The sequence below is a fragment of the Pygocentrus nattereri genome, chromosome 25 (assembly GCF_015220715.1).
Source record: "Pygocentrus nattereri isolate fPygNat1 chromosome 25, fPygNat1.pri, whole genome shotgun sequence".
Classification (NCBI taxonomy): Eukaryota; Metazoa; Chordata; class Actinopteri; order Characiformes; family Serrasalmidae; genus Pygocentrus; species Pygocentrus nattereri.
In genome coordinates, this window is record NC_051235.1 from 21,793,299 (window position 1) to 21,819,151 (window position 25,853).

The window sequence follows — 25,853 nt, forward strand, 5'->3', positions numbered from 1 at the left end:
TTACAAGTCAATGGAAGGTGCCCTGGTCATTATACAAGGTTTTAACATTGTCATAAATCATTAGGGTTGGATGATATAAGTAGTTAAGTACATTTTTCATAATACAGGATAAGTATTCAATATTTAATTTACCTGAGGTTTGATAAACTGGAACAGAAAATAGAACCCACATTTAAAGAATACTATGCAATTGTTCAGTGTTAAGCACTGACGATATCTACAATATGCTCAGAAAAGCAAACTGTGACAATAATTTACCATAATAATGATGACTATTGTCATATTGCCCAGCCCTAGATGCATAATGATAACAGAATCATACTGGTATTGGCATTTCTTTGGTTAAAAATATATCAGGCAGGTGTTTAGAATTGACTGATACTTCAACCCAATGCTTTATGCCGTTTCTGGAAGAACAGAATGTTTAGGTGACGCTGGGCTAAAGTGCTTGCAATTCATTCCTTTCACTGCATCTGTAACTCAAAAAATGTTAAATGCCACTCTAGGTGGAATACAGTTTCTACATTTTATATATGTTTATGTATGGGCATTTCCAGACATGTACATGAAATTCCCACAACATTTTATTCCTACAAATTATCTAACATTTCAGCAATGATCTCTGACAGGAATCATTTGTGTCTGGTGATCCAATAGGCCCAACAGCCATCCATTCACTTTTGAACTTTTAAAGAAAAAATCATTTTTAATTCAACTCAGCAAAAAACATCTTAAAAATCTACAGTTTATACACCTTATAAATATACCTTGAACACCACAGCTAAACAAAAAAACAATATTTTTCTCGTTAATTTGATCAGTCTCTGGTTTATGTAATTCTCAGTGCAACTAACTGAGAGAATCAAACTAATTTAGGGAAATTCCTTAGTTTATAGGCAATTTCTGAGTAAAACATTGGCCGAAGGAGTTGAGTGATGAAGTGGATGTGCCAAATTTTAGAGTAAACAAAAATCATGCTCTGTAATGTTGGAGCAATGAAATCCACTATCCAAGTCTCTAGTAAACTAGCCCCAAGGGCCATTTCAACAAAGGTTTTGAGATCAGATACGTGATTCCGATTGGGTTTCAATCCTTGAAATAAACCTATGCTGAGGTACTGCACGTCTGTGCTTCAGTGTTGGGTAAGTGACAGACAGACAAGTCCAGCAGGGCCAGTTCACTGATCTCTTGCAGTAGGGAGTAAAGATTGGGCGTTTTGCTTTGTCTGAACTCCCTCTCTTCTCGGCTCAGTTTGGGTCTCCTCGCCTTCTGCTCCTCTGCTTGGAGGGATGCCTTCTCTTCCCTGCGCACCACCTCCTGAACCAACTCAGACTGGCCATGACCAGCAGGATGAGACTCAGCCCTTGCAGCCCGATGCGGCTTGTTACTGATGAGCTCCAGATGCATGCTGTCAGCATGGCAGCGGGAGGGCTCTACAGAGATGCGCACCTAAGAATTGATCAAGAAACAAGAGAAAGGAATATAGAGCAAAAAAACACTTTATAATTCTATATAATGTTTATATGATGCTTGTAGTCATTCCAACAGAAAAGACAATACAGAAATCACCAGAATCAACTTGGCTTCCATTGTTATGCTGCAGTAGAAAAGAATAAATCTGTATTTGCACTGACAGACCATAGTGGCAACAGGGGAGGAATTGAAAAACACCTGATCATCACCCATACACTATATTTCCAAAAGTATTCACTCATCTGCCTTCACACGCATATGAACTTGAGTGACATTCCATTCTTAATCCATAGGGTTTAATATGATGTTGGGCCACCCTCTGCAACTATAGCAGCTTCAGATGATCTGGAAAGGCTTTCCACAAGGTTTAGGAGTGTGTTTATAGGAATTTTTGAAGTGCATTTGTGAGGTCAGACACTGATGTTGGATGAGAAGGCCAGACTCGTCCATGGATTGCCAGAGAACACTTCTCCACTGCTCTAGAGTCCAGTGGCTTTGCATTGCGCTTGGTGATGTAAGGCTTGGATGCAGTTGCCCGGCCATGGAAACCTATTCCATGATGCTCTCTATGCACTGTTCTTTAGCTAATTTGAAGGCCACAAAGTTTGAAGGTCTGTAGTGATTGACTCTGCAGAAAGTTGGTGACCTCTGCAAACTAAGTGTCTCAGCATCTGCTGACCCTGCTCTGTCATTTTACACAGCCTACCACTTCGTGGCTGAGTTTCTGTCGTTCCCAATCGCTTCCACTTTGTTAACTGTGGAATATATAGTAATGAGGAAATTTCACGACATGGCATCCTATCACGGTACCACACTGCAATTCACTGAGCTCCCGAGAGCGACCTATTCTTTCACAAATGTTTGTAGAAGCAGTCTGCATGACTAGATGCTTGCGTTTATACTCCTGGAGCCAACGAAGTGACTGAAACACCTAAATTCAATTATTTGGATGGGTGATTGAATACTTTTGGCAATATAATGCTTGTTGGGCATCCCATTCCAAAATCATTGGCTATGTATATGGAGTTGGCCCCCTATCTGGGTGTTCTAATTCATTCCAAAGGTGTTCAGTGGGGCTGAGTTAGCTCAGATGCAGTTAGATTAATCAATCAAATAATAGTTGATAACCGATTATGCTATAGAAATAATATTTTCTGTTTAACATGCTCAGCATAAAGCATTAAATACATGTTACTTTTTTTTCTTTTTAAACATTAAGTACATGTTACATGTTAAGCATGGTTATGTCTTTCTTTGTGGGACAACAGGCATCATGCATTCATACATGTATTTTAGAGTGCGTGTACTCACAGTGACATGGTCAAACAGGTGAAAGGTGTGCGTCCCTATGGCAGTGAAGGTGCTAATTCTGTCAGGATATCTCTGTAGTGTCCCCACCTGCCACTTACACTTGCCATCATCTCCCACACTGATCACCTGGCTATCCCGATTCTTCAGATATACTGCTCCTTTCATTCCATATCTGAAAGCACATACACATTAAGACATAGCTGAGTGTTTCTAAACTCTTTAAATGGCCTGGCTTTGTTTCATTCACACCAAATGTATGACTTTTATTGAGTATTTCTTCACCAAATATGTTTCTACATATACTTCTACTAATACACAACTCATAATATGAAACCGAATTATAACCGTGGCAGGAAGACTAGCATTCCATTGGCCCTGATTGCATAGATAATAGCATCAGCCACACAGCGCTCATCCATTAGTGGGTCCTTGTCTCGGAAGTAGAGGCACTGGAAAAGCTCTGTAGACTGCTTTTGTGCATGCTGGGCTGCCTGATGGTCACACAGAAATACAATTATAAGTACAACATTCTGACACATTCTGAGCCTCATTTTTTCTAAACAAATACTATGATCTAATAGTTACTGTGTAATGTTTAGAGATCATAAATTATAAAGAGCAATAAAATGGTACCAGAAGATGGGCAATGGCTCCATTACATCACAAAACTTCCCCAAAAAGTGCCACTACACAAATGTCATCATAGGGATGGTTTTGTTTTACAGTTGACAAGATCTTTATTCTAAAATATTGCTGGGGCACCAAACATAAGTTTCTAATCAAGAACCCTACGTACTCTGTTCTTGTTGTTGATGTGCTGTGCCAGTTCGTCCAGTTCTTTGTTGCTGGCTAAGGTCTTATGAAGGTACTCATCTTTCTCAGACTGGATAGCAGCCATGAGAAGGCGGTGCACTATGATGTCAGCATAGCGCCTGATTGGAGAGGTAAAATGTGTGTAGCGATCCAGAGCAAGACCTGTCAGTGAAACACACAATCGGGCTAGTGAGCATCAGAGTGGAGTTTCTGCTCTGTTTTCAATTAAGGCTTTTTGGAAATGAACTGAATAGACAAATCTGGAGGCGAAATGAGAGTTATGCATTGTCCAGGGAAATGTTTAGTATCTTTTTATTTTATATAGCCCTTGATTCTACTGTGTGGAACCTGAATTGCATCTCTCATATGTTCTTGAAGAATGCAGACCCATGGAGGAAGACTAAAAGTGACAGTATACCATAGTGATAGTACTGTTCTTCTGGGCAGGCTCCAGTTGAGAAGTACAGGGCATTAGACATGGCTTGGGTGGCCATCATCCTCAGCAGCTTGTTTACCAGGGCGTCTTGAGGATCCACCGCCCAGTCCAGGGATTCAGCCAGTGCCTTGTTTGACCTGTCAAAGAGACAAATGATGTTAAACAAAAGAGAAAAAATGACCATAGCAACTGGTATACTTTTTATTATTATGCTAAATACTGGCTTTAGCAGTACCAATATTACAATATGTAAATCGGCTCTCTAACCAGTCACAATGTTCATGAATATTTTTGGGGGAGTTTGGATGGATCAAGGTGTTCATGTATTACATGATACATTACTGTTCTTTTTCAACTGTGAGAGCTTTTGAACTACAGATCTTTTTCATACCGTGTATCAATCATAAAGCCACGACTTTTGGCGCTGTCAATCAACTGATTAAAGAACTCTTGTCTGGGTGGCGGATGGTGCCTCAGCAGTGCCTGGTGGGGAAAACTCTCCTGGATCTTGCGGGCCACCCAGTGGTTGGCGTAAATCATGCATTCTGCCACCGTCTCGTGTACCTCCAGAGGCTGTTTTGGAACGAGAGCAGCAATGTTCTTGTCCTTGTCCAGCTGTGCCCTCACCTCCACCCCTTCCAGCTCCAGAGCACCCACTTTATCCCGCTGTGCCCGCAAGAGCCTGGCCACCCGTGTCAGGGTCTCCAGGGCCTGCAGTAGCTCAGCCAGTTTCTGACTCTTGTCAGAGCTCTTGAGCTGGGACAACTCTGGCACCTCAACCTCTTCTCCGTTTAGCAGGCTCTGAGCCAGCTCATAGTGAAGCTGGTAGGAGGATCGGATCAAAGTGCGGCCATACCACACATTACACAAAGCCAGAGTTTCAACATCCAGTTCCCACAGTACACTCATGGCATATCTATGAAATGGAAAATGAGAGGTTGTCTTAGGGGGAATCCTTACAAAGTTCCAAGAACATTCCCAAAGTCTTCCCAAAAATCCTTACATGGGACATCTACAATGTAAAAATCAATAGTTGACCATTAAAGATCACCTGCTGGTGTGAAGGTATAGCATGTGGCTTACCTGTCCACTCCTCCCAGCAAGGAGCAGAGGTCAGCACTCAGCACTGCCGGCAGCATGTCATACCTGCGGTCAGCCAGGTAATAGGTGGTAGCCCTAGAATGAGGGAGATGCATGAAATGATAAAACAGTCCCATAAGCAATATAATGATAGTAATTGCTATCATGCTAAATTACATCACAATACAGGGGTGATAGTGGGAAAAATTCCTGAGCCTGAACTTTTTTTCTCTGCTCGGGAGGTGAGCAGAGTGGGGGTGCTATGTATGCGACACACTTAACACATAACTTGTTGGCCCCTGGGCGCAGATATATGTCTATGTATAAACCTGATCTTCATTACTGTCAAAGAATTTAGTCCCTTCAATGATAGATTGTGTTGAATTTTGTTGAAATACATTAACAACATTCAACATTCAGACATGAGATAAACAAATCCAATATAAGCCTATATTTCAGAAGCTTGTGCAGATTATCAGAACTCTTGGGACTAGCAGGCCTGCTCAGGAATCCATACCTGTTTTTAACTAGTCACATACCTTATTGCTTCTATAGCATAGGAGACTACAGATACTACAGCCATACCAAGAACGGTCAGCAGGTGGCAATAACAATACTCCAAAGTAAACTAGGAATTGATTAGTAGCCTAACCATTGACTAAATGACATGAACAAGGACACATTCATTTCTTTTAAAAAATATAATAGCAAACTATGCACCATTTATTTTAAATATTTTGAAACAGTTACAGTGCAACAAACTCATAAATAATACTACAGCCCAAAAATTACTATTCAGTTCCATTTTCCCCAGGCTTAATATAGTTGTGTTCCATGGCTGAGTTTATACGTTTCGCGTTGACAGTGGAAAAAATTTTGCACGTGTATTTCCCGGGATTTCCTACTGAATCTATCAATTTGTTTGGTCAAAGCAAGTCCCGCCCCCCCTGTTTCTGACTGGCTTAATGGCTAGTAGGCTAGGCCTTGGTCTTGGTTACAGTGAAACCTGCGCATGTCAGCGCATGTCAGATCAAGAGGAGTGTCAGATCCTATGGTCAGATCACTAGGCCAGGGGTCGGCAACCCGCATGCGGCTCTTTGATCCCTCTGATGCGGCTCAGCTTTTGAAGATAATTAATTTAATTAACGTATATTATTTTTGAAACTTGTTCGGGCGGAATATCACAAACGTCCGGTATTTAGTTTCGATTCGCTTGACTGACATGTCGGCGTCGTCAACCCCACCCCCCGTTCGCTAGAGTGAGATGTCGTCGTCGTTTTAACATATTATGTGGCTCTCACTGAAATACATTTCCAATTATTTTGCTTTTATGGCTCTTTGAGTCAAAAAGGTTGCCGACCCCTGCACTAGGCGAACCTTTTTTTTTTCTCGCAGACACGTCGGTACGCCGGAATTCCGGCGTGGCGCCTGAAAACTATCAGGCCTGACAATAATCACTTTTCTGAGCATATCATGTATATGCTCAATATAAGGGTACTGACAGACTGCATGTTTTAATAAAAAAGAGCATGATCAGGCATGCTTAATTGGAATTAGATTATTTGGTTTTTTTTGTTTCTGCTTTTTTTACATTCATACTAATACGTCATCATGACAATTCCAGCAGCAGTCACAAGTTTAGATGAATCTATACTGTTATTTGTTATTCTCGATCTTGGCTTGCTCATTTGGAGCTTGGACTAAGGCTTTCTATAAAGCCGTCTTGTGACAACATCCAATTTAAACAGCACTATATAAAGAATCTTGAGTAGAATTTGAATTGAATATGTGTAATTTTAAATTAAAAATCATTGTATTCATAGGTTTCGATAACGTTTTTCAAATGTGGCACTACTGGGGCTTTTTTGTCTGTTAAAACATAAATAATTAGAAAAACAATATTGTGGTGAACAGATTACTGCATACTGTTAAAATGTCAATCGTTAAAGTGTCATGATGTTATTTTTTTTCCACACTGCCCAAACTCATTAACTAGTAATTAATCAAATATTGAGGACCTCAAAGCATTCAGAGCTTCATGACACTGCCCAAAACAACAAGCCTCTCACCTACTGCGAGCCTCCAGATCAGTGAGTGAGCCCTCTTTAACAAAATGTGTGACATCAGCAATGTGCACGCCCAGCTCCAGCCGCTTGCCTCCAGGTAGGGTGCATACAGACAGAGTGTCGTCCACATCCTCACAGCCCAGTGGGTCAATGCTGAACACCAGATGTGTGTCTCGTAGGTCCCGACGAGAGCTCACTTCAGCTGGGCCCATTTGCCATGGCTGCTCCTTAGAGTTCACAGGCATCTCTCGCAACTACAGAAACACACCAACAAGCATGAATTTAATGAACAGTCAGAATAGGAAATAGTGAAAAATGCATTTATTCTTCATTTCAATTGGTTAAATCTATTTTTTGATTATACCTAAAATTGCCTGTGAGGATAATTAAAGATTAATTGAATTACTTTTTTCTAGTGTTACTCACCTGTGCTTCAGAGAATGGGGGCACATGGATGCAGTTCTCCACCAGTATGGTCTGAATCTCAGCTTCCAACTCACCTGCCTTGCCTAGTACTCTCACAGTGTGGCCATTGGGGTAGAGAGAGGTGCTATCCCATGAGTCCACACGCACAATCACCCTATGGTCCTTCACACAGCATTCAAACACATTAGTACTACGTTCCAAATGGTACAGTTTTTAAAAGGCTAAAGTCAACACTAGTATTTTATTTTTTGTACAATAAGCAGAAAAAGTCCATCTATCATGCATCACATGCTGACATGCCCAATATCTGAATGATTGGTATTCAATTATCTACACAACTTATAATTAGTGTAATAAACACAGCATGTGTTTGTGCACAATTTCTATTTATTTGTGATTTTAATATGTTGGAAGAATACAATGTGATATATAAAAATGTGCTGTACCTTCTCAACAAATCTTATTTTATGTTTTCTTTCATAACATGTTAAATTGTGTAAATAAACAGTAATCATATCTTAAAATGCAGAGGTGTGTCCTCTGTATAGCACTCTGAGAAAACATGTAATTTTACCAGGGGGCCAAAACCTTTGCTTATGGCAGTGTATCATTTGGATGTTTAAGATTTTTTGAAAGAGCAGAATACATAAAAATTTAACTTAAATTCACATTTTTATAGGAAGGTTTGTGAAGCGGTAATAAACTGATTCCAAGCATTACAAGTCTCCTTGTCTTAGATGGCAGCCCTAAGAATGTCCACATGAATTCAGAGAGTTGTACCTGAAGTGCTTCAGCCTGCTGAGTGCTAATTCGGATTTTTGGGATGCGATAGTCCCAGGGAATGACCAGAATCTTCTGGGAGTTTCGGCTCTGGGACTTCAGCTCCTCTCTTGGAGGAAACGTTACCACATAGTCCCTCCAATTCCTCTGCACAATACCCACCACCCTGCCTACCGAGGGAGGAAAAGAAAAATCACACTTTGTTAGACTATCTAGTAAGTCTGATGATTACTTAATATTTTTGAAACAGCTTCTAATACCAAGAGTTTAGTAAATTTCCATTCATTAGTCCTGGTCCTGTAACTGTTCACCCGTATCATCTGGCTGTGGCTCAATACTCTTCAACACAGTAACTTAAACTCTAAGTATGTCCACTCTTCCAGAACACAGTACCCTTGTGAGAGGTAGCTGAGGTTATCAGTAGGCATTGTAACACTGGGGACTCTATGTGAATTTGCTGCTTTGTGCTGCCACAGCCTTTTGGTTTACTATGATAAACACAGCAGTGTGACACCGCTGGTTCAAAACAATATTTGGGAGAGTTTATGATTTTTGTGTGTTTGTTGGATTTAATAACACTATCCTTCCCATGAAATCAGTGCATATTTTCCCAAAGACACAAGTTAACTGAATTAATCTTCCCAAAAATCACTAGTAACATAAACCAAAAATATTGCCAAGTAACTTCACTTAGCTATGCTCTTGATTTTGATTTATATTAGCCCGTAAAAAGCCAACAACGCTAACTGTAGCTAACAAATTTGGAAGCTATTTTCATACTTTTTATAAATTACATTTTTCTGCGTCATCTTAGAGTGGTTAGAGTTAGAGTCGTTGCCTAGTGGTGACTTAATTACCGCAGATTTAAACAATGTTTACTTCCATTCACTGTAGTTTTCTGTACACTGAGGCTTAACTTCTTCTGGCCCCCTTTCACCAATTCAGCCTGTGGAACGGACATTAATGCTGAATATGATCAAATGAATTTTTTCCCCTGTTACTCTGTCTGTGCGAGAGCCGCCTGCTGTGAAAACAATTCACACCTCACCATAAAGGCAGTCGTGCAGAGATAAAACAGCACAACTGCAGCTTTCTTCATATCACAAAATTGTGTACAACTGCCACAGTAAAAATAGAATTTAAGTACAATAAAAACACTTTTATAAATGTCAATTTGCTTGATCTAGAAATACAAAAATCCAGTTCACTTTCAGTGTTGTAAATTGCACACATTTGCACCAAAATATATTTCATTAGTGTTCTTGAAGAAAAAAAATCCATTGTGCTGAAACTGAGAGACCTCTAAAACAGGTAGAAATTGCATTTTATGGCTACTGTGAAAAAGGGTACTAAAATGCCCACTGTTTGAGTTGCTGTTACCTGTTGGCATGGGCTGGCTCTGTGTGTCCTCTCCTGCCCTCTCCTCCCCCTGCCCCTCTGTTAGCGCTGTGGTCCGGCCTTTCCATTCACTGTGCGGCAACAGCTCCACAGCTACTACATCTCCATGTATTGCACGGTTCCGATGCTTCCCACCACTGATCAAAATGTCACTATTTAACTCTGGGGACAGGGTCAGAGATCAAAGTTTAACAGTGAACTTGCCTCATGCAGTATAGCAGGAGCCTAGAAATTGTGTTCGTAATTGCTGACCTGTGTTCTTGTTTGAGGAGCCCTCAAAACGCACAAAGGCCTCATGCTGCGCACGATGCTTGTTCACGCTAAGTGTGCCCTTGAAATGAGAGAGGCAGGAAATGTTTGATTATCAAGGCCTCAAAGATTCCAATGAATTAAAAAGAAGCACATTTTCATACTGAAAGGACCAAAAAGCTTTATTTTTTTCTGTCTGCATTCCCTTTAAGAGACATAAACACTTATGAGCAGTGAAAAGGCTACAGTTCAGAAACTAATCCCCAATATCAGAGACCACGGGCCTCATTCCTAGAAGAAATGTTTTAGTGATTTTAACATAAAAAAATCTGGCAGATTCTGGTACACTCTGAGACTGTGGAATTATTTAGTCCATTGTGTGCAATAACTGTCCAAAAAGTCCAAATATTATGTTTTCTAGGCATTTTGACTTGCATTTTCATGTATTTTATTATATTAGTGCCCACGTAAACTAGTCATAATTTTCCGACCTGGCTATCTATTACAATTAAACAGGCTGTTTTTGTTACTGTGCTTTCAAGCCTGATATATTTATGTTCTGACTGGCTGTCCTGTATTGTGCCGCAGTCCAGGCTGAAACACTCTTTACAACTTCAGTGTGAACTGGTGGAGTTAAAATGCTGGAGACTCAATAGGTGGATATATGAAAATGTGGTATATTTATCTGACATCATTAAAACAATTAATTAAAATGTGCAGTTTCTGCAGCTTAGTTTCAAAACCTGGACTGTATGGACTGGAGAGCAATGTTTTAAAACTTTAACACTCTCTTATTTATTTAAAAAATTGAGAAAACCTTGGTTATCTAAAGCCCTATTCAGACAGTAGTAGTTTTCTATGGGGAGCAGGGGTAATCCAAGTTTACCCTGGATGTCTATAATGTTTATGAACAATTCAAACCGGAAAAAATCTCAGTGCAAATGACAGAGACACCGTCTTTATTCCAGAAATGCACAGAAAAATCAAAACATTGATTTAGCCATTATTTAATTTATCCCAACCATCTGTCTTGCTGTTTTATATGAATGCATTGTGTCATTACCATTAATACTAGCTTGGGATTTCACAGCTAACAGTCATCATCTAAAAAGTTTTATACATATGAGGAAGGACAGTACGTACTATTAAGTATCTGCTTGATTTTGACTTCTTTGAGTGCCTCCATATTTAAGTTACTTTTTTTCCACAGAATATGATGGCATATTTACCAACAACGTCAATTTGTACAAGACTAATATTACCTGGTAAACATTAAACTACTCAACCTCTCAATATAGAACTAATCCTGTCAGAAGAGGACTTAAGATATGGACCATTTAAAAATCTGTTGCTTATCATACAAAGATCAAAATGTCAACAGTTACTAATTTGATTTCTTTTGCAACTCCATATGCTTTGTAAATTGCAGCCACTTTGCTCTATGAATCATCTGTTTACTGGTTTCTATATGGTACATCATGCTTTGACCCCAGTGACCACTATTTATGTAGCCTGTAGACAGCCGATAGTCCACAGAAGTCAACAAAATTATTTTCAGACAAAAATGATGTGGCAGCTGATTGTCTTGGTTGCAAGCAATGATGCTTCACACATATTAAGCCTCATCTAAATGCTTCATTCACACCCACCTGACTAAAAGGGTATTACCTGAATGTATCTGCCAGATTTGATTCCTGCCTCCAGCACCTCAGCAGGCAGGTGCTCAGTGTATTCCTTCTCTGCTCCTTCACTTTCTCTCTCCTGTAGAGCCTGAGCAATGGACGCATAGAGCTCCCGGGCTGCCTGCAGGTCTGGCCAAAAACTTTCCAAATATTCCTTAAGATCAACAGATATTCAATACAAACTTTCAGCATGCAGCACGCTAATGTTTGTTACTGTATTATTACAAAATGAACGGCACTGCATCTGCATTATGCTGATGGTAGTTGATTTCACAATGGCTGTTTGAATTAGTATGTAATATGACAAGTAATAAAGTTGAGGGGTAGAGATGGGCAATTAACAATATAATTTTGTATTGTGATAAATCAAGTGATAAATGCCACAATGCTTTCTTGAGCTTATTGTGAATTTCAGTGCTTTAATAACACTGACCAACTGCATGTTTTAAATAAAAGAGAGCATAATTAGTCCTGTTAACTAGATTTATTACAGTGCAGTATGTGAAACACTTAACAAAAATCATTGTACTCAGTTTTTGATAATATTATTTAAATGTAGCAATGCTGGAGCAATTCTGTCAGTACCAACTTCACAAACCTCAGAAAAACTACTGTGCATGGGGAAAATGTCTTCAGGCATTGTGATATTTTATTTTTGCCATATCACCACGGTGCTTTTTATTTATGAGCCAATAAGAAGTTGCTAAAAGTCTACACACATACTTGGGTCGAGATGACATAAACTCCACTGTTTTGACTGCCGTACTCTTTGATAGCATCCTCATCTTCCGTAATCATAACTACTGGCCTCAGACCAGCCAGATGGTTATAGTACCACACTGCTGCATGGTACACACACCTGGATGAGTTTAAATGCACAAAATCACCCACCCACTCATCAGACAAGGTTAAAAACCATTACATATGAACAAACCTTTGAGCAAATATGCATCTGTTACCTTGTGTGCCATTTCTCTTGTGTTTCTCCTTTCTCTCGGGGGCAGTAAGAATACTGCTGAAACTCATTAGCAAACAAGATACAGTCATGGCGTGGGTCCTTTAGGAGGGCACGTAACCTGTTGTAGTGCCTGTAAAGTGCAATAACAGTGAAACACAAACAGACCACAATGAGAACCTGATTGTACACTATTAAAATCTTATACATTCTGCACTTGAGTAGGCACAAAATTAATATAAAAAATGTTGTTATTTTAAATGTAGACATAATATTATTGTATTAAAATCACTGTATTAGCGGAATACCTCCGTCCACGTGCATGATGTGCAGCCTGGCAGGCCGTTTGGGTGAACACAATCCCCTGCAACTCCCTAAACTCCAAAACCTCCAGGAAGTCCCGGACCACTCCAGCGTCTGGCACCACATAGTGGGTCACATCTCCAGACAGCAGCTTGCCATCTACAAGAGTACAGTCACAGCTTTAACCGTTATACCTCACAAAACAAAAACATTACTGTCTTGCATGATGGCATTAGCCAGAATTATTAAACTAGTTTCTTCAATCCACTTTCCATCATTCTACTAGTTAGTACACGAATGTTAAAATTTTCTGAACACAGAAGTAAATAATAGCTCCTTTCTAGAGTTTATTTTATGTTCTTGAGGTCCACTTATGACATTTGTGTGATTTTTCTGTTGTTTCAAAAACAAATGTAATTAATTTTTGCGTGACCATATATGAAAATGACCTCTGTGCTGACTCTTTTGTGCCTCATTCAAAAAGCAGGTTGAAAAACTACTTATAACGTAAACAAAAATGAGTGGCACTAAACTGCACTAGATTCACATCCTACATGGCTATATGCTACATTGGTTTTCATAACCTCACAAAAAATGTATCCTGCATCAATAATTCTACAAAATAACTAGTTTAAGGGGAATTCCACTGATTTCTGCATCATGCAATTGTGGAGAAACAAAGTGATTCAGATTCCTTATTATTTGGCGATCAGATTGTGCTGTTGTGCAATGTGTCTAAAATGTAAATATAGCTATTTTATTTATTATCCATGTCCAGTACATACACACTTCTTTTTTTGTTTGTTTGTTTTTTTTTTATATCTTGAACGTACAATATGCCTCACCACTGCTATTGTTTTTACTTTTTAAAACCAATTTTGCATGTAACAATAAAAATATATTTTTGGCCCAAACGTCATCTTAGAACTATTTTGGGAATCAGGCAGCAACTTTCTGAGAGGTAGCTTGGCCAGACGCGCATTTCGCATCAAAACACAAATGACTGTTTTAAAAGTCAGTGGAATTCCCCTTTAATGACAAGTCACAGAGAAACTGCATCAGTTAAGGAAAACAGTAAGTCAGGGAGAGAGAGACGAGGCTGAAGTCAGCTTCCTATTCACTCGCTTCTTGATCGAATCTTCCCATTCCACCTTCAAAGGTGAGGCAGTTTCATTTAAGGTGCTTAACCGGGAGAATTCGAACAAGGGGCTGGCGAGTAAGAATCTGACTTACTATTTTCATTAATTTGTGAAATAGAGAGCGAGAGAGAGAGAGAGAGAGAGAGAGAGAGAGAGAGAGAGAGAGAGAGACAGACAAAGAGAGCGCGTGAGAGAGAGAGAGAGAGAGAGAGAGAGAGAGAGAGAGAGAGAGAGAGAGAGAGAGAGAGAGACTGTATTAGTTATAAACATGTCATAGTCAGATAAGATGTAATAGTGACGAGTAAGGTTATAGTAACAGAGAGAAGCAGGGAAGTAAAGACCGTTAGCTATTCCGCTCTCACCGCTGACACAGCCCGCCTCACACAGCCAACTGCCGCACTCCACCTGTTCTCTCACATAGTGCTCCCGAACAACACGGACTTTACCACCCCGAGAACTCTTTAAATGCAAAACCTTCTCAGTTTTAATCATCTGGAAAATCTGAGTGGAGAACGCTCTAAATCAAACTCGCATCAGGCACAACTCTGACAACAACAACCAGGACACTTCTACTGCTCTTCAGTACATGGTGGGCTGCCAAGCAACGTATTCGTATATCGCCACCAACAGGCCTGGATGTGTTTGAGAGTAAAATTTGGACTGTCGTTTTTGTTTTGTTTCGTTTTGTTTTGTGGGCTGTAAAAGTTATTAAAATATCAATAATATAATATACCGATATTTATATTTTTACATATTAAATCAGCCTCGAGATTTTAATTTTATTCTAACTTTATTCTTGATGCTATTCAGCTTTTTCAGTCTGCATCATTCATCATTCTCCACACACTTAAAACTTTGTTTATTTTCTTTTTTCTGCTTTTTTTGCTTCCTGAAAGCACATGGAACAAGTAAATGGAAACAAATTGTAGAAATAATTAAAGAAAATAAGTAAGAAAGAGAAAGAAACAAACAAAGAAAGAAAAACATATACAGGACCAGCATAATAGAATATTTTAAATGATTAACAAAACTTGATTCCAACTTTTAGAGAAAGTTGTAGAAGTTTATGAAACTTTGTTTTGAAAAAAACAATAAACATACAAAACATAAAAAGTTTACATTTTTTATTGTTACTCTGCTCTAAGATGCTTTCATTTGCATTGAATGAACCATAAACCCATTTTGTAAAACATAAATCTTTAGACAGAAAGACTCCACAGTATATACACATATAGATTTGCCCTTTAGTACATCGGTAGCTGCTGGAGAGTTTTGGAACAACATAAATGTATAACAAAGTGCGTTTGATTATGACATCAAGTAGAGCCACATCATTAAAAATGAAGCACTCTAAATTCACACACATTTTCTCAGAAGCCCAGTTAATAGTGTCTGTGTGCTCCCTCCTGTGGATTTATTCATAACCTATATATGCTTTTCTCTTAATTAGTTTATCAGCTGTTATTAAAATGTGCTGGTCTTATTCATTACATCTTCACACCTTACATTCATATGTTTCTCACACAATCCAAATATTTCAATACCAACGTTTATACTATTCATAACAATATTCAAACTACCAGGCCATATAGCCTTGATATAAATTTGGATATTCAACCAGTTTGATTATATTAACATCATTTAAGTAATAATACCTATTCATATTATACTTAGTTGTGTTAATTACCTGTTCATTACTTCATTACTGAAAAAGAGCTATACATGATTTCTATTTATCAAATGAAAAATATAGAGTGTAACAGCAAAACATTCTCCAGTCTGTTCCTTCCAGCAGTCTCCCTGTCTAAAGAGTTCAGATGGAAACACAATTTTAAAAAGAAAGGAAGAAAGAAAGAAAACCTAAGCTTTGGTCCTTTTAAAGTTCATTTGGCAATTTGCTTTACATCGTGTCCGTATGTCTGTATGCGGAAGCTTTTATTATTTAGGTTCTTTAGGTCAGATTCAGAATAGCTAACAGCAAAGTCCAGTGTATGAGATCAGTGTCTTTGGCTTGGCAGACTAATCTTTAGTTTGAGTGTCCTCGTGGGAAGCTGGTCATTTGAATGTTGTCTCCTTGTAGCCCAGGGTTATAGTAAGCACGTCCATCATACTTCAAATCCAGAGGATCACCATTGTCCAGCCGGAGAACTATAAACAGGAGGCACAAACAAATATTAAGGCCAGACAGGCAACAAAACAGATGATGACTCAGGAATTCTTTCAGAACACATTCAGATCCACGACACTCCCCATGTGCATTTATGTCCACTGAGAAAAGAATACATTAGCATGATCTCTGATGGTTTACACTCTTAAAAATGTGGTTCTTCAAGGGTTCTTTAGTAAATAAAATGGTTCTATATAGAAACATGAACACTTGAATAACTCTTTCTGTGATGAACGTGTTCTTCAGATTGATGGAGCAGTAAATGGTTCTATATAGACCCTTTTTGAAAATTGTTTAATATACCTCCAAAAAAGGTTCTTCTGTTGTTAAAAGCTTGACTTTGTAACAATACAATTATTCTTCTTTATTCTATTATCTTTACTAAAGAACCCTTGAAGAACCATGTTTTTAAGTGTGTACCACAAGATGCCAACCACTGCTAAAACCTCAAGAACCGAAAGGCCAGGTTTCCATTAAAACACACATAAAAGGCATACAGTCTAATGGACAGTTGAGATGAAGTGAAGTGAAGTGAAGTGCCGAAGTGAAGGAACAAAGAAAGTGTTGAGAAAAGCATAAGCATACCACCACATTACACTTACAAAAGTAAATGACCAGGCTGCTTTCAAATCAGGATAGGTATGTCTTTAAGTTAGAGGGTCATTTTTTATGTATTTTACTCTGTTTATATCTGATACCTCCTATATGATGTTTATGTAATCATATATATCAAAAAAATCTGCATTCCCTTTCTTTACCACTTTCAATGAAACATTTTTGTTTCCCTTAAGACCGATATATGTAAATGACTTCTGTTCTGATTGGTCCTGTATTGTGCTTCGTTCAGAAAGCAGTCTGGGCTGAAACACCCCTTCTAACTGTAAAGGAGGTGTTTTTTTTACTATTTTTGAAAGTTAGTTTGCACAAATGGACTGTATGCACTGGTGAGTAAACAGTGGTATGTTTTGAGGTTTGCACACAACAACACACTCATTAATAACAAAAAAAATGATTTAGTATCAAATAAGCAAACAAACAACTCTTTTTTTATCACTTGAATACATAAACTGTTTGTTTGCCCAAATATTACATTCCCATGAAATATGGAGTGTACAGCCATATGCAAAACTTTGGGTGCCTATGGTCAAATGAAGTTTTGTTGAGTTTCAGTAAAAATAAGTTTATCGTGATACACATCCTCTACAAAGAGCACACCTCTGCACATTTATTGCACACTAAGTGTTTATTTGCTGAATTGAACATAATGGGGAAAATTTTAATATAATATGTTTATATAATATGTAATATAAAATGTTACATTATAGTTTATGTATAGTTTATATATTTTTCCTAATATGTTGTACATACATAAATAATTAAATATGCAGAAAACATTATATATTAAAGTTGGTGCTCTGTAGAAGATGTGTTAACTTATTTTCACTTAGAAAGTCACCACACCATGCAGTTTGACCAGGGCTGTTCAAACTTTTGCATATGACTGTATGTTTTAAAAGGACTGTGATTTCTACAGAGTTTACTTAGAATAAAGATTCTCAAAAAATTTAAGCTGACACTGTTGCACGTTAGCCCTGTTGATTCATTTCACCCTCAATATTTCAGCATTTCCTCCACGTAGATCTGCATATAAAGAGGTTTTTTTTTGCCTTTTTTATGTTTTACTAATACAGACAGTCATGAAGAGGAGCATGTTTACCTGGCTCAGGTGGCATCTCCTCCACCAGTTTCCTGTGTGAGAAGTCCCTGTGGCTCCTTCGCTTCATGATGACATAGACCACCAAGGCAACAAATCCCACTGCAACACCAACACCCACAATGGCTCCCCATGCCTGATTTTTGGCATTCTGCTTAATATCTGAAGCAACACCTGCAAAGTCATGATGATAGCTCACGATAAATGACACCAATCAATGCAACCTCACATCTGCTCAAAAGACAAAATGATCACAGGAGAAGTGAGAAAGAAGTATATTCTTGAGGCAAATATGTTGGTGGGGAAAATTAGGTTTAACCCAACTCTATGGGGAAATCTAAAGTAGGAATCCCCCGACACAGATTTCCTCTCTAACTCAGTCTCTTAAGATTGCAGCAGTTCAGCCACAATAAAAGAATGAAGTTCTGGAGCCATGTTTAGAAATCCTCTCCAACGATTAGCTCAGCTTCAAATACTGTTGCATTACTTTACTGAAATGTTTTCCAGTAACGCTCATTGTTTTCAATGCAGGTTGAACCCACTGAACCAAAAACTTAATTTCTTAGTCAGTGTATAAGATCTATGAAACTAACATGTAAGTTAGACTACAGTTCAAAATCTCAATAATTATTACTCAATAATAATTTATATAGGGTAGATTAAAAAGGACACCAAAATGTAAACTGATAGTTTATTCAAAAATATTTTGGGAACAAGTAGTTTAATAAATAATGGTAAATAGTAATTATTTGTTTATGATAACTTTATTATTATGTAATAACTATGAATAGCTAATAGAGCAGGAGATTTGTCACCAGTTTTTGAATAATGAGGGATTCTGGTTGTCAAATTTATTGTAAGCTCATCCTCAATGTTATACAGCTTTCTGGAAACATCTACAGATCTGTTCGTCATGAAAAAAATCTTCCCACATAATTCAAAACCAATAGACTAGTAGAAAATTTCATGTATCTAGAACAAAATCATATTTTCAAATGGTGATCAAATGGTGATCCCAAACTTTGTAGTGAGAGTACAAGTGAGAAAATGTGGGCCCAGAATTATTATTTGAATTATATTTGCATTTTATCATTCAAAATTTGTTTTACTTGATTAAAGACAGTAAAATGACATGTTACCACATAAAGTCATTTTTAGGTTACAGTACCTCTGACCTGTGTATAAAATTTCAAATCAAGAGACACATTGTTGTCCACCCTGGGACTTATGGGCAAGGTTTGAGAGGTTAGAATAATGCTGATTATGGGAAATCCCTCTGAGCTTTCAATACATGAATATGCTAACATTAGCCCAGAGGTGAGGTACTCATACACTGGTCTGCTCCTGACCTGGGGACACAGCTCCTCCCAGAACGTGCTGAGAGAACACAGTGCTTATTGTGCTGTTAGGTTAGGTGTCAGTAACCAGAGAGCCTGGCCCAGCACAGGGGACAAACCAGCCCCGAAACACAACCCCACACACAGAGCCACTGGGAGCTTTAGAACTGAAATAAGATACTGAAAATGTGGGACAGCTTGAGGGTGGAATTGAGGAGATGTGTTGTTTAACTATGGATGCACATTGCCTTGGACTACTTAAAAAGCCAATGCTTATGTTTCTGAATGAAACCTGCATCACAATACTTTTGAAAACAATACTGTTTTTCCTTTTTTCTCAGTTGTGTCAATGCATACACAAGGTTAATGTTAAATTTCACTAGCATATATATATATATGCTATATATATATGTGTGTGTGTGTGTGTGTGTGTGTATTATTATTATTAAAAGTAAGTATGCAAAAAAATATTCTTTGGAGGATGTCATAAACAAAGCAGATGGTCCAAGTTCAAGTTCTTGCTATAGCCTACATGCAAAGATACAGACAAACAAACCTGGACCATCTGGGGGTCCCTGAGGACAAGTTTGAGAACCACTGTCAACTATATTTGAAAATGAGATGTATGAGTGCAAAGAACCTTTTTTACATCCAAAGGACCATACATCCAAGCCAAGATCCTCTATCAATCTATGCTTATCTCCATTTGTCAATTCCAATTAACACTGAATAATACACTGAACACTGAAATGATTTAATAAAATTTGCAAGTGTATATCAGGATAAAGGATAAGAAGTCTAATTTGGATCCATATCTTTTGAGGTCCTCCAAGTAGACTAATGCTAATGTTCTTGGTTCAAATTGCTGTGTGTAACTGTTCATTAAAAAGCCAAAAACCTGAGCTTGGTGTAACATGATACTTCTGTGATAAGCACTCAGATGTTTGATAAATGCAGGTCCTGACTCAAGCATGACCTTATGCTCGAACTGCAGTTACTGATGTTACTTTGCTCAGACTGAAAACATGTCAGTTTTAAATGTAATTGTGTTTTATGTTGGGGTAACAATTTAAAAAAGTATAAAAAAGTAAAAAGAAAGGTTCTTTTTAGAGCAGTCCTATAAATGAACAGAAATTTTTAAATGCTAAAAGTCTCAGAGTACAATAAATACATCATCAAATACTGATATATAATATTGTTCAATTATTATTTTTAAAGTAAATATTTTTAAAGCAAATATCTAATGATATTAATGAGAATTAATTACTTCTAGGAATTAAATTAAGTTCCTTTCACCATCTTTTGAGTGTTTATGAGAATGTACACTACATCTCTTTCTCACCTCGGTCTGAGTTGCCCCTGACATCAAATGATACCCCAGTTTTGTTCAGTTTTGTGGTCTTCACAGCTGTGGTTGTAGATACAGTGGTAGGTAATTTGGTGGTTGTTGTTGGAAAGGTTCCATTAGTTGGACTTTCAGGCAGAGACTCTGCTGTTGTATTTGTGACCTGCGGTGGATGAGTAGTCGTAGAGTTCACACTGTTGCTTGTAGTTGAATTTTGATTGTCAACAGCTGTTTCATTTGAAGAAAAGCTTCCAGACTCTGGCTTTGTGCTGTTGGTATCTGGCCATGGTGTAACTGTGTTGTTTAGGTTAGTTTTATTGGTCATAGGAGGTGTTGGATCTGGCCTGGGTGTAATTGGACTGCTCGTGTTGAATTTCTGGGTTGAGGTTTCATTGGTTTGTACTGAAAGTTCTCTGCTAGAGTTGAGGGCAATATGAGGTGGTGGAGCTGATGTGACAGAGTCTGTGTCATTAGCATCCAGTTCATTATCTGTTACTGGAATGACAGTTGAATCTTCTGAAATGCTTGTGCTGTAATGATCACCACTTATTGAGCCAAATGTACTACCACTTATTAAGTCTTCAGCATCATCTTCTGAAGCTGCAGTAGCCTGTTGGAGGCACTGGAGTGTCAAGAGTAGAGCAAAGACAAGGCCTAAAGGCAGTTTCATTTCTATGGCCTTTTCTTCCTGAGAAAAGAAACATTGGTTGTGTCATTCATTACAGAAAACAATATTTTGGGAAGTAAAAGCATCTAAACTGTAGGAAAAATAGCTGTTATATGTCATTATGATGTTGCTTTAAGAATATATTAAAATTAATGTATTTCTCAACATATGTATTTGTTTTAATGTGCTGGTTATAAATAATGCTTAAAAAGAGTACAACTATGAGCCAGTGCAATGAGATTTTCACTATTTTGGGGGTGGGGGGGGGTGGTAGGGGTGGTTAATTGTAGAGAAACTTAATAGTAACCTTTCCTTTATAGTGGTGGTGATTGTAAGGAAGGGTCATTGTAACCAGGTTACTATGCAAAATGGTTGTAAATCTAAAAAAATATAGTATTTAGGGACTATTTTACCTTATAAATTCCTGCATGTACCATTCCACCATGTATTTTTAGGATCAAACCTTCATAAAACCAAATCAGTCACCTTATTCATAATCTCTTTATGTAAAAAAAATCCTGCAAGGTGGCTTTTTGTGGCATTAATGTCTCCAGACATCTGGTTTCCTTTTACCACCACTGTGAACAAGTTAAGTTTCTCTAGAACAAAGCATATTTTGTCTATGGCCATGTATAGACATTTTTAATTTAGTGAAATGGTTTTGTTAATAATATATTTTTTTTACTTTTTTCAAGATTTTGAACCCTGCACGTAGTGTGTTTTCAGTATTGTGTTTATTTCCCTACCAGCAGCACTCTCTGCTTGTATTTTTGTATACTCTGAACTATTGTTGACACCTTAACTATGTGATTGTGCAAACAAATCAGAAAATCTGTGGAAACTTTCCCTTCAGTAAGGTCATTTTAAGTAAAACACATCCAAAACAAGATTGAATAATCGTATTATATCTTGCAACAGTCTCATAAAATGAAATATTAGATGTATTGTCTACATTTAAGATGCTTTCACTTGAAAACAGTGTTGGACTGTTATTGGTGTGATCAGTTATTTTAATTACAACCTGAAAACACTGGTTTTGCTTAAAACTGGCAATGTTTTTGTTCATATTCACTTTGATACTAAAGGTTTATATTAAAATTATTTTTCTACAACTATTTAAACCATTTTATAAAGGACGCATAAAACATATACCAGCAAAGAGGATGGTTACACAACATCGCAAAGGTGATGCAAAAAATCTCATGTGGCTCAACAGACTGTTGTAATGATACATCTCAGGAGAAACCCTCGACCACAAAAACACATCTATAACAAATAATCCTCCACCTTTCACAATCAAAATTACCCTTGTTGCATTGCTTCAACACCACACCCAAACTTCTTACAGTGGCGTGATTAGACTCAGTCTTTAGTTTTAAAGTTTTTTTAAATTGGCATTTCACCAATAATTAAATGGCGAACATGTGATCAAAGTCATTCAGAGTGGTTTGTCATGAAATGTTATGTTCTAGAGAAACTTACCAAGAAAGTAGAGATGATTGGAAACAGACCTGCAAATGGTTTAGTGCCTCTAAAAGTTACCCCACAGACAGTTATTAAATGAAATGGTTAGTTTGAGATGTTTACAACATTGGTCTTCAACATTGTTTTAGAAAAGCCATTCATGGTGATTCATTCATGGTCACAGTTACATGTTTCAATTCACCACCATTTTAATATTATCAACATGTCATATAACACTGAGTAGTTTCACTGACCCTTTTGTACAGTAAATAAAATGGCTGTATTCGTGTTAGATGTCCCTGGTTGCTATCACCACCACTGTAAAGAAATGTGAGTTGGTAAGTTTCTGTACACTGCATCATTTCAAATTAGACCACTCTGAATGATTTTGTTTACATCTTGACCTTAATGGAATATAATGGAATTGTGGAAAAATCGATGGAATGCACCTTCAGGCAATACTTAATGAACTGAGTCTAGCACTTCACTAAACTTTTAACCAACACTTAAGCATTTCATTACCCCAGTGCAGATTATAGAGCAGAGAGGGACACAAAAGAGTTATGACATTTTAATAAATGGAATTGAGCCAAAGGCAAGCAAACTGGTTAGGCCTATATAATTAGTTTCAGTTATAGTTGGGTAGTTACAAAGTCACACCCATGTAGTGATAACAACAAATAACCACTGGTTTCTGCTGTGCATTGTCTTATTTATTACGTCATGTTCTCTTTAAACTTGTGTATTTTCTAAATCCAAAATGTTAAATATGGCTCTAAACAGAGTTTTGGATGAGCATCAAGCTAAATTTAAACACTTAACTAATCTTTCGTCGGGAAAAAAATATCCCTAGACCAAAAAGAAGGGATTACTTAGTGAGCAGCAGCGGCAGGTTAAAATTTATCCTTGTTTGAATATATGGAAATCTACATTAACCTAATATGCTGTCTGCTAGACACAATAACTCTTTTTCTTTAAGCTACAGTGACAACATAAAAGTGAAAGAACATCAAAAAAGTCTTTTTTGACTTTCTCTCACCAGTAAACTCAGACACAACAGAGCTATATATTACATACAAGTAGATGAAGGCTTCACAATATTCCAGCATGTCAAATACGATACAAGTCAAAAATGGGGACAGTGCTGACAGGTAAGGAGTTAAATTCCAGTTGTCTCATTGATGTCAGTCAAATATACATAATTCTATTATATTTGTAGTACATTTGCCAGTTTTAAATTGATCCACCTGTTGAGGATTTGTCTTTTATTTTCAATAAGGAGAGAAAAGGTGTCATACCTGTTTCTGTTTGTCGTTACAGGTGAGGCGATGAGCAGGTGAAAACAGAAAACTGCTGCTGCTCCTGTGAATAGAAACAAAGCAAAGGGAGTGGGAGGATCCTGAGGTTATCCAGGAACTGACCTTACCTGAATTTGCACCTGCTGGCCACACCTCTGTCAGCCCCCTCACAGACGTCATACCCAGGCATGGAAGAACACTCGTTTAACTTTTTTTTGGAGGTAGTCACACATGTGACTGAGCTTTACAGACATGTCCCACCTGCAGAACATGTTTCAGAGTAATATTTTAGCAAATATTTGAGCATATGATGATTCTTCAATGTGAGGCGGTCCTGCCTAACAGGTCTCTAAGGCATTCCAACCATGCCCTGTCACCATGGCAACCCACGGGTCACACAGATCCTCTTTCCTCTTGCCTATATGTGTTTGGTGTATCTGATAACAAAAGGCAGAGGGTTATTTTTACATAGAGTGCGTCACAAGCTAGCCCTCCGGTAAGTGTTGCACTCAAGGGCAGGACTGCAAGGAGCCATGCCTGGACAAACCTTCAGCCTCAAAGAGAGAAAGAGAGAGAGAAAGAAAGAGAGAGATTTGTTTCATTTTTTCTGAACCAAAAGAGCAAACCTATATCTTTTCATTTACAGAGGTTTTTTTTTTTTTTTTTTTAACCTGTCATGTCTGGCCATTTTTGCAATCGGAATGGTAATCCGAATGTACTGATGTACCAAACATATTTGTTTTCACAAGAAAAAGCTCTATAGGTTACTAAAGCCTATTCATGTTAAAGTTTTTATTTTATTTGTTTGGCCAGGCCTGACAGGCAATAAAAAAGAGGACAGGAAAGAAAGAGAAGAAGGGAGGAGAGAGAAAAAAAAAAAATAATAATAATAAATCATAATAATGATAATTAAGTAAGTAAATAAATATATAGGAAAAAAATAATAATAAAAAATAAATAAATAAATAAAAAGAGAAAAAACAAATAAAATAAGTAAATAAACAGACAACTAAATAAAAATAAATAGATAAATAAGTAAGTAAATAAATACAAAAATAAAAATAAAAAAGGGAGGGGAAAAAAAACAATTATACAGATATACATACATATACATATTCACATATACATATACATATATACACCCAGACATAATTCTACTATTTGCTGCTACATACATACACATGTTTACATATCTATACATATGCCTCTATACATATACACCCACCCACCACACACAATTCTACTGTTTGCAGCAATGTGTATATGTGTGTATAATGCGTTCACGTGTCATGTGTCATGGAATGTGCTCAGCAATGAGGGCAAGAAGCCGCAACCATGCCCCCGTGGTCCAGAGACAGATAGGGAAGGACCCGGGGGACCCGGACCATCCACAGCCCATTAGGAACTCAGGAGACCTGAGGCCACATGCTCCGACGGCCACCGCGTGCACGCCCCAGAGGACGAAGAATGGAGGCCCCAGACAGAGCGCCCACAGACAAAGGGCAAGTGACCGGAGAGCCAGAGGCAATGAGCAGCCCACCCCCCCGGCAGGCCAACATCCCCAGCATGAGCCGAGCATGCGGCCCCCGAGGGCCCAGGCGCCCGAGACCGGCCGACCCCCGGCAGGACCCCCCTCCCCCATGCCAGAGAGGCCCAAACCACCCTCAGGACACAACCGCCAAGGGAGCAGGGCAGGGACCACGCCAAGATGTCCAGCCATGCACCCAGGGACCCACAGGACACCCATACC

The 25,853-nt window shown here is 38.1% G+C and overlaps 2 protein-coding genes across 4 annotated transcripts; both read right to left on the minus strand.

Moving 5' to 3' along the window:
* Positions 1-562: 562 nt before the first annotated feature.
* On the minus strand, positions 563-14,691 carry dis3l (DIS3 like exosome 3'-5' exoribonuclease). 3 transcript variants are annotated; one of them, XM_017703577.1, is made up of 17 exons: positions 14,474-14,691; positions 12,978-13,131; positions 12,674-12,802; positions 12,438-12,573; positions 11,701-11,868; positions 10,036-10,114; positions 9,766-9,945; positions 8,386-8,555; positions 7,606-7,767; positions 7,183-7,433; positions 5,117-5,209; positions 4,425-4,949; positions 4,016-4,170; positions 3,581-3,759; positions 3,130-3,275; positions 2,785-2,956; positions 563-1,449 (listed from the first exon to the last, which is right to left on the minus strand). In XM_017703577.1, exons 1-17 carry the CDS (start codon positions 14,601-14,603, stop codon positions 1,105-1,107), a joined length of 3,174 nt encoding a protein of 1,057 aa, XP_017559066.1. In that variant the 5' UTR covers positions 14,604-14,691; the 3' UTR covers positions 563-1,104. The 3 variants fall into 3 exon arrangements, with proteins under 3 accessions (XP_017559066.1, XP_037390155.1, XP_037390157.1); XM_037534258.1 differs by having other exon boundaries at positions 14,453-14,691; XM_037534260.1 differs by lacking the exons at positions 12,438-12,573; positions 14,474-14,691 and having other exon boundaries at positions 12,978-13,118.
* A 529-nt stretch (positions 14,692-15,220) lies between these two features.
* On the minus strand, positions 15,221-24,454 carry muc15 (mucin 15, cell surface associated). Its single transcript, XM_017703514.2, has 4 exons — positions 24,104-24,454; positions 20,672-21,362; positions 17,996-18,166; positions 15,221-16,259 (listed from the first exon to the last, which is right to left on the minus strand). Exons 1-4 carry the CDS (start codon positions 24,281-24,283, stop codon positions 16,138-16,140), a joined length of 1,164 nt encoding a protein of 387 aa, XP_017559003.1. The 5' UTR covers positions 24,284-24,454; the 3' UTR covers positions 15,221-16,137.
* Positions 24,455-25,853: the final 1,399 nt, after the last annotated feature.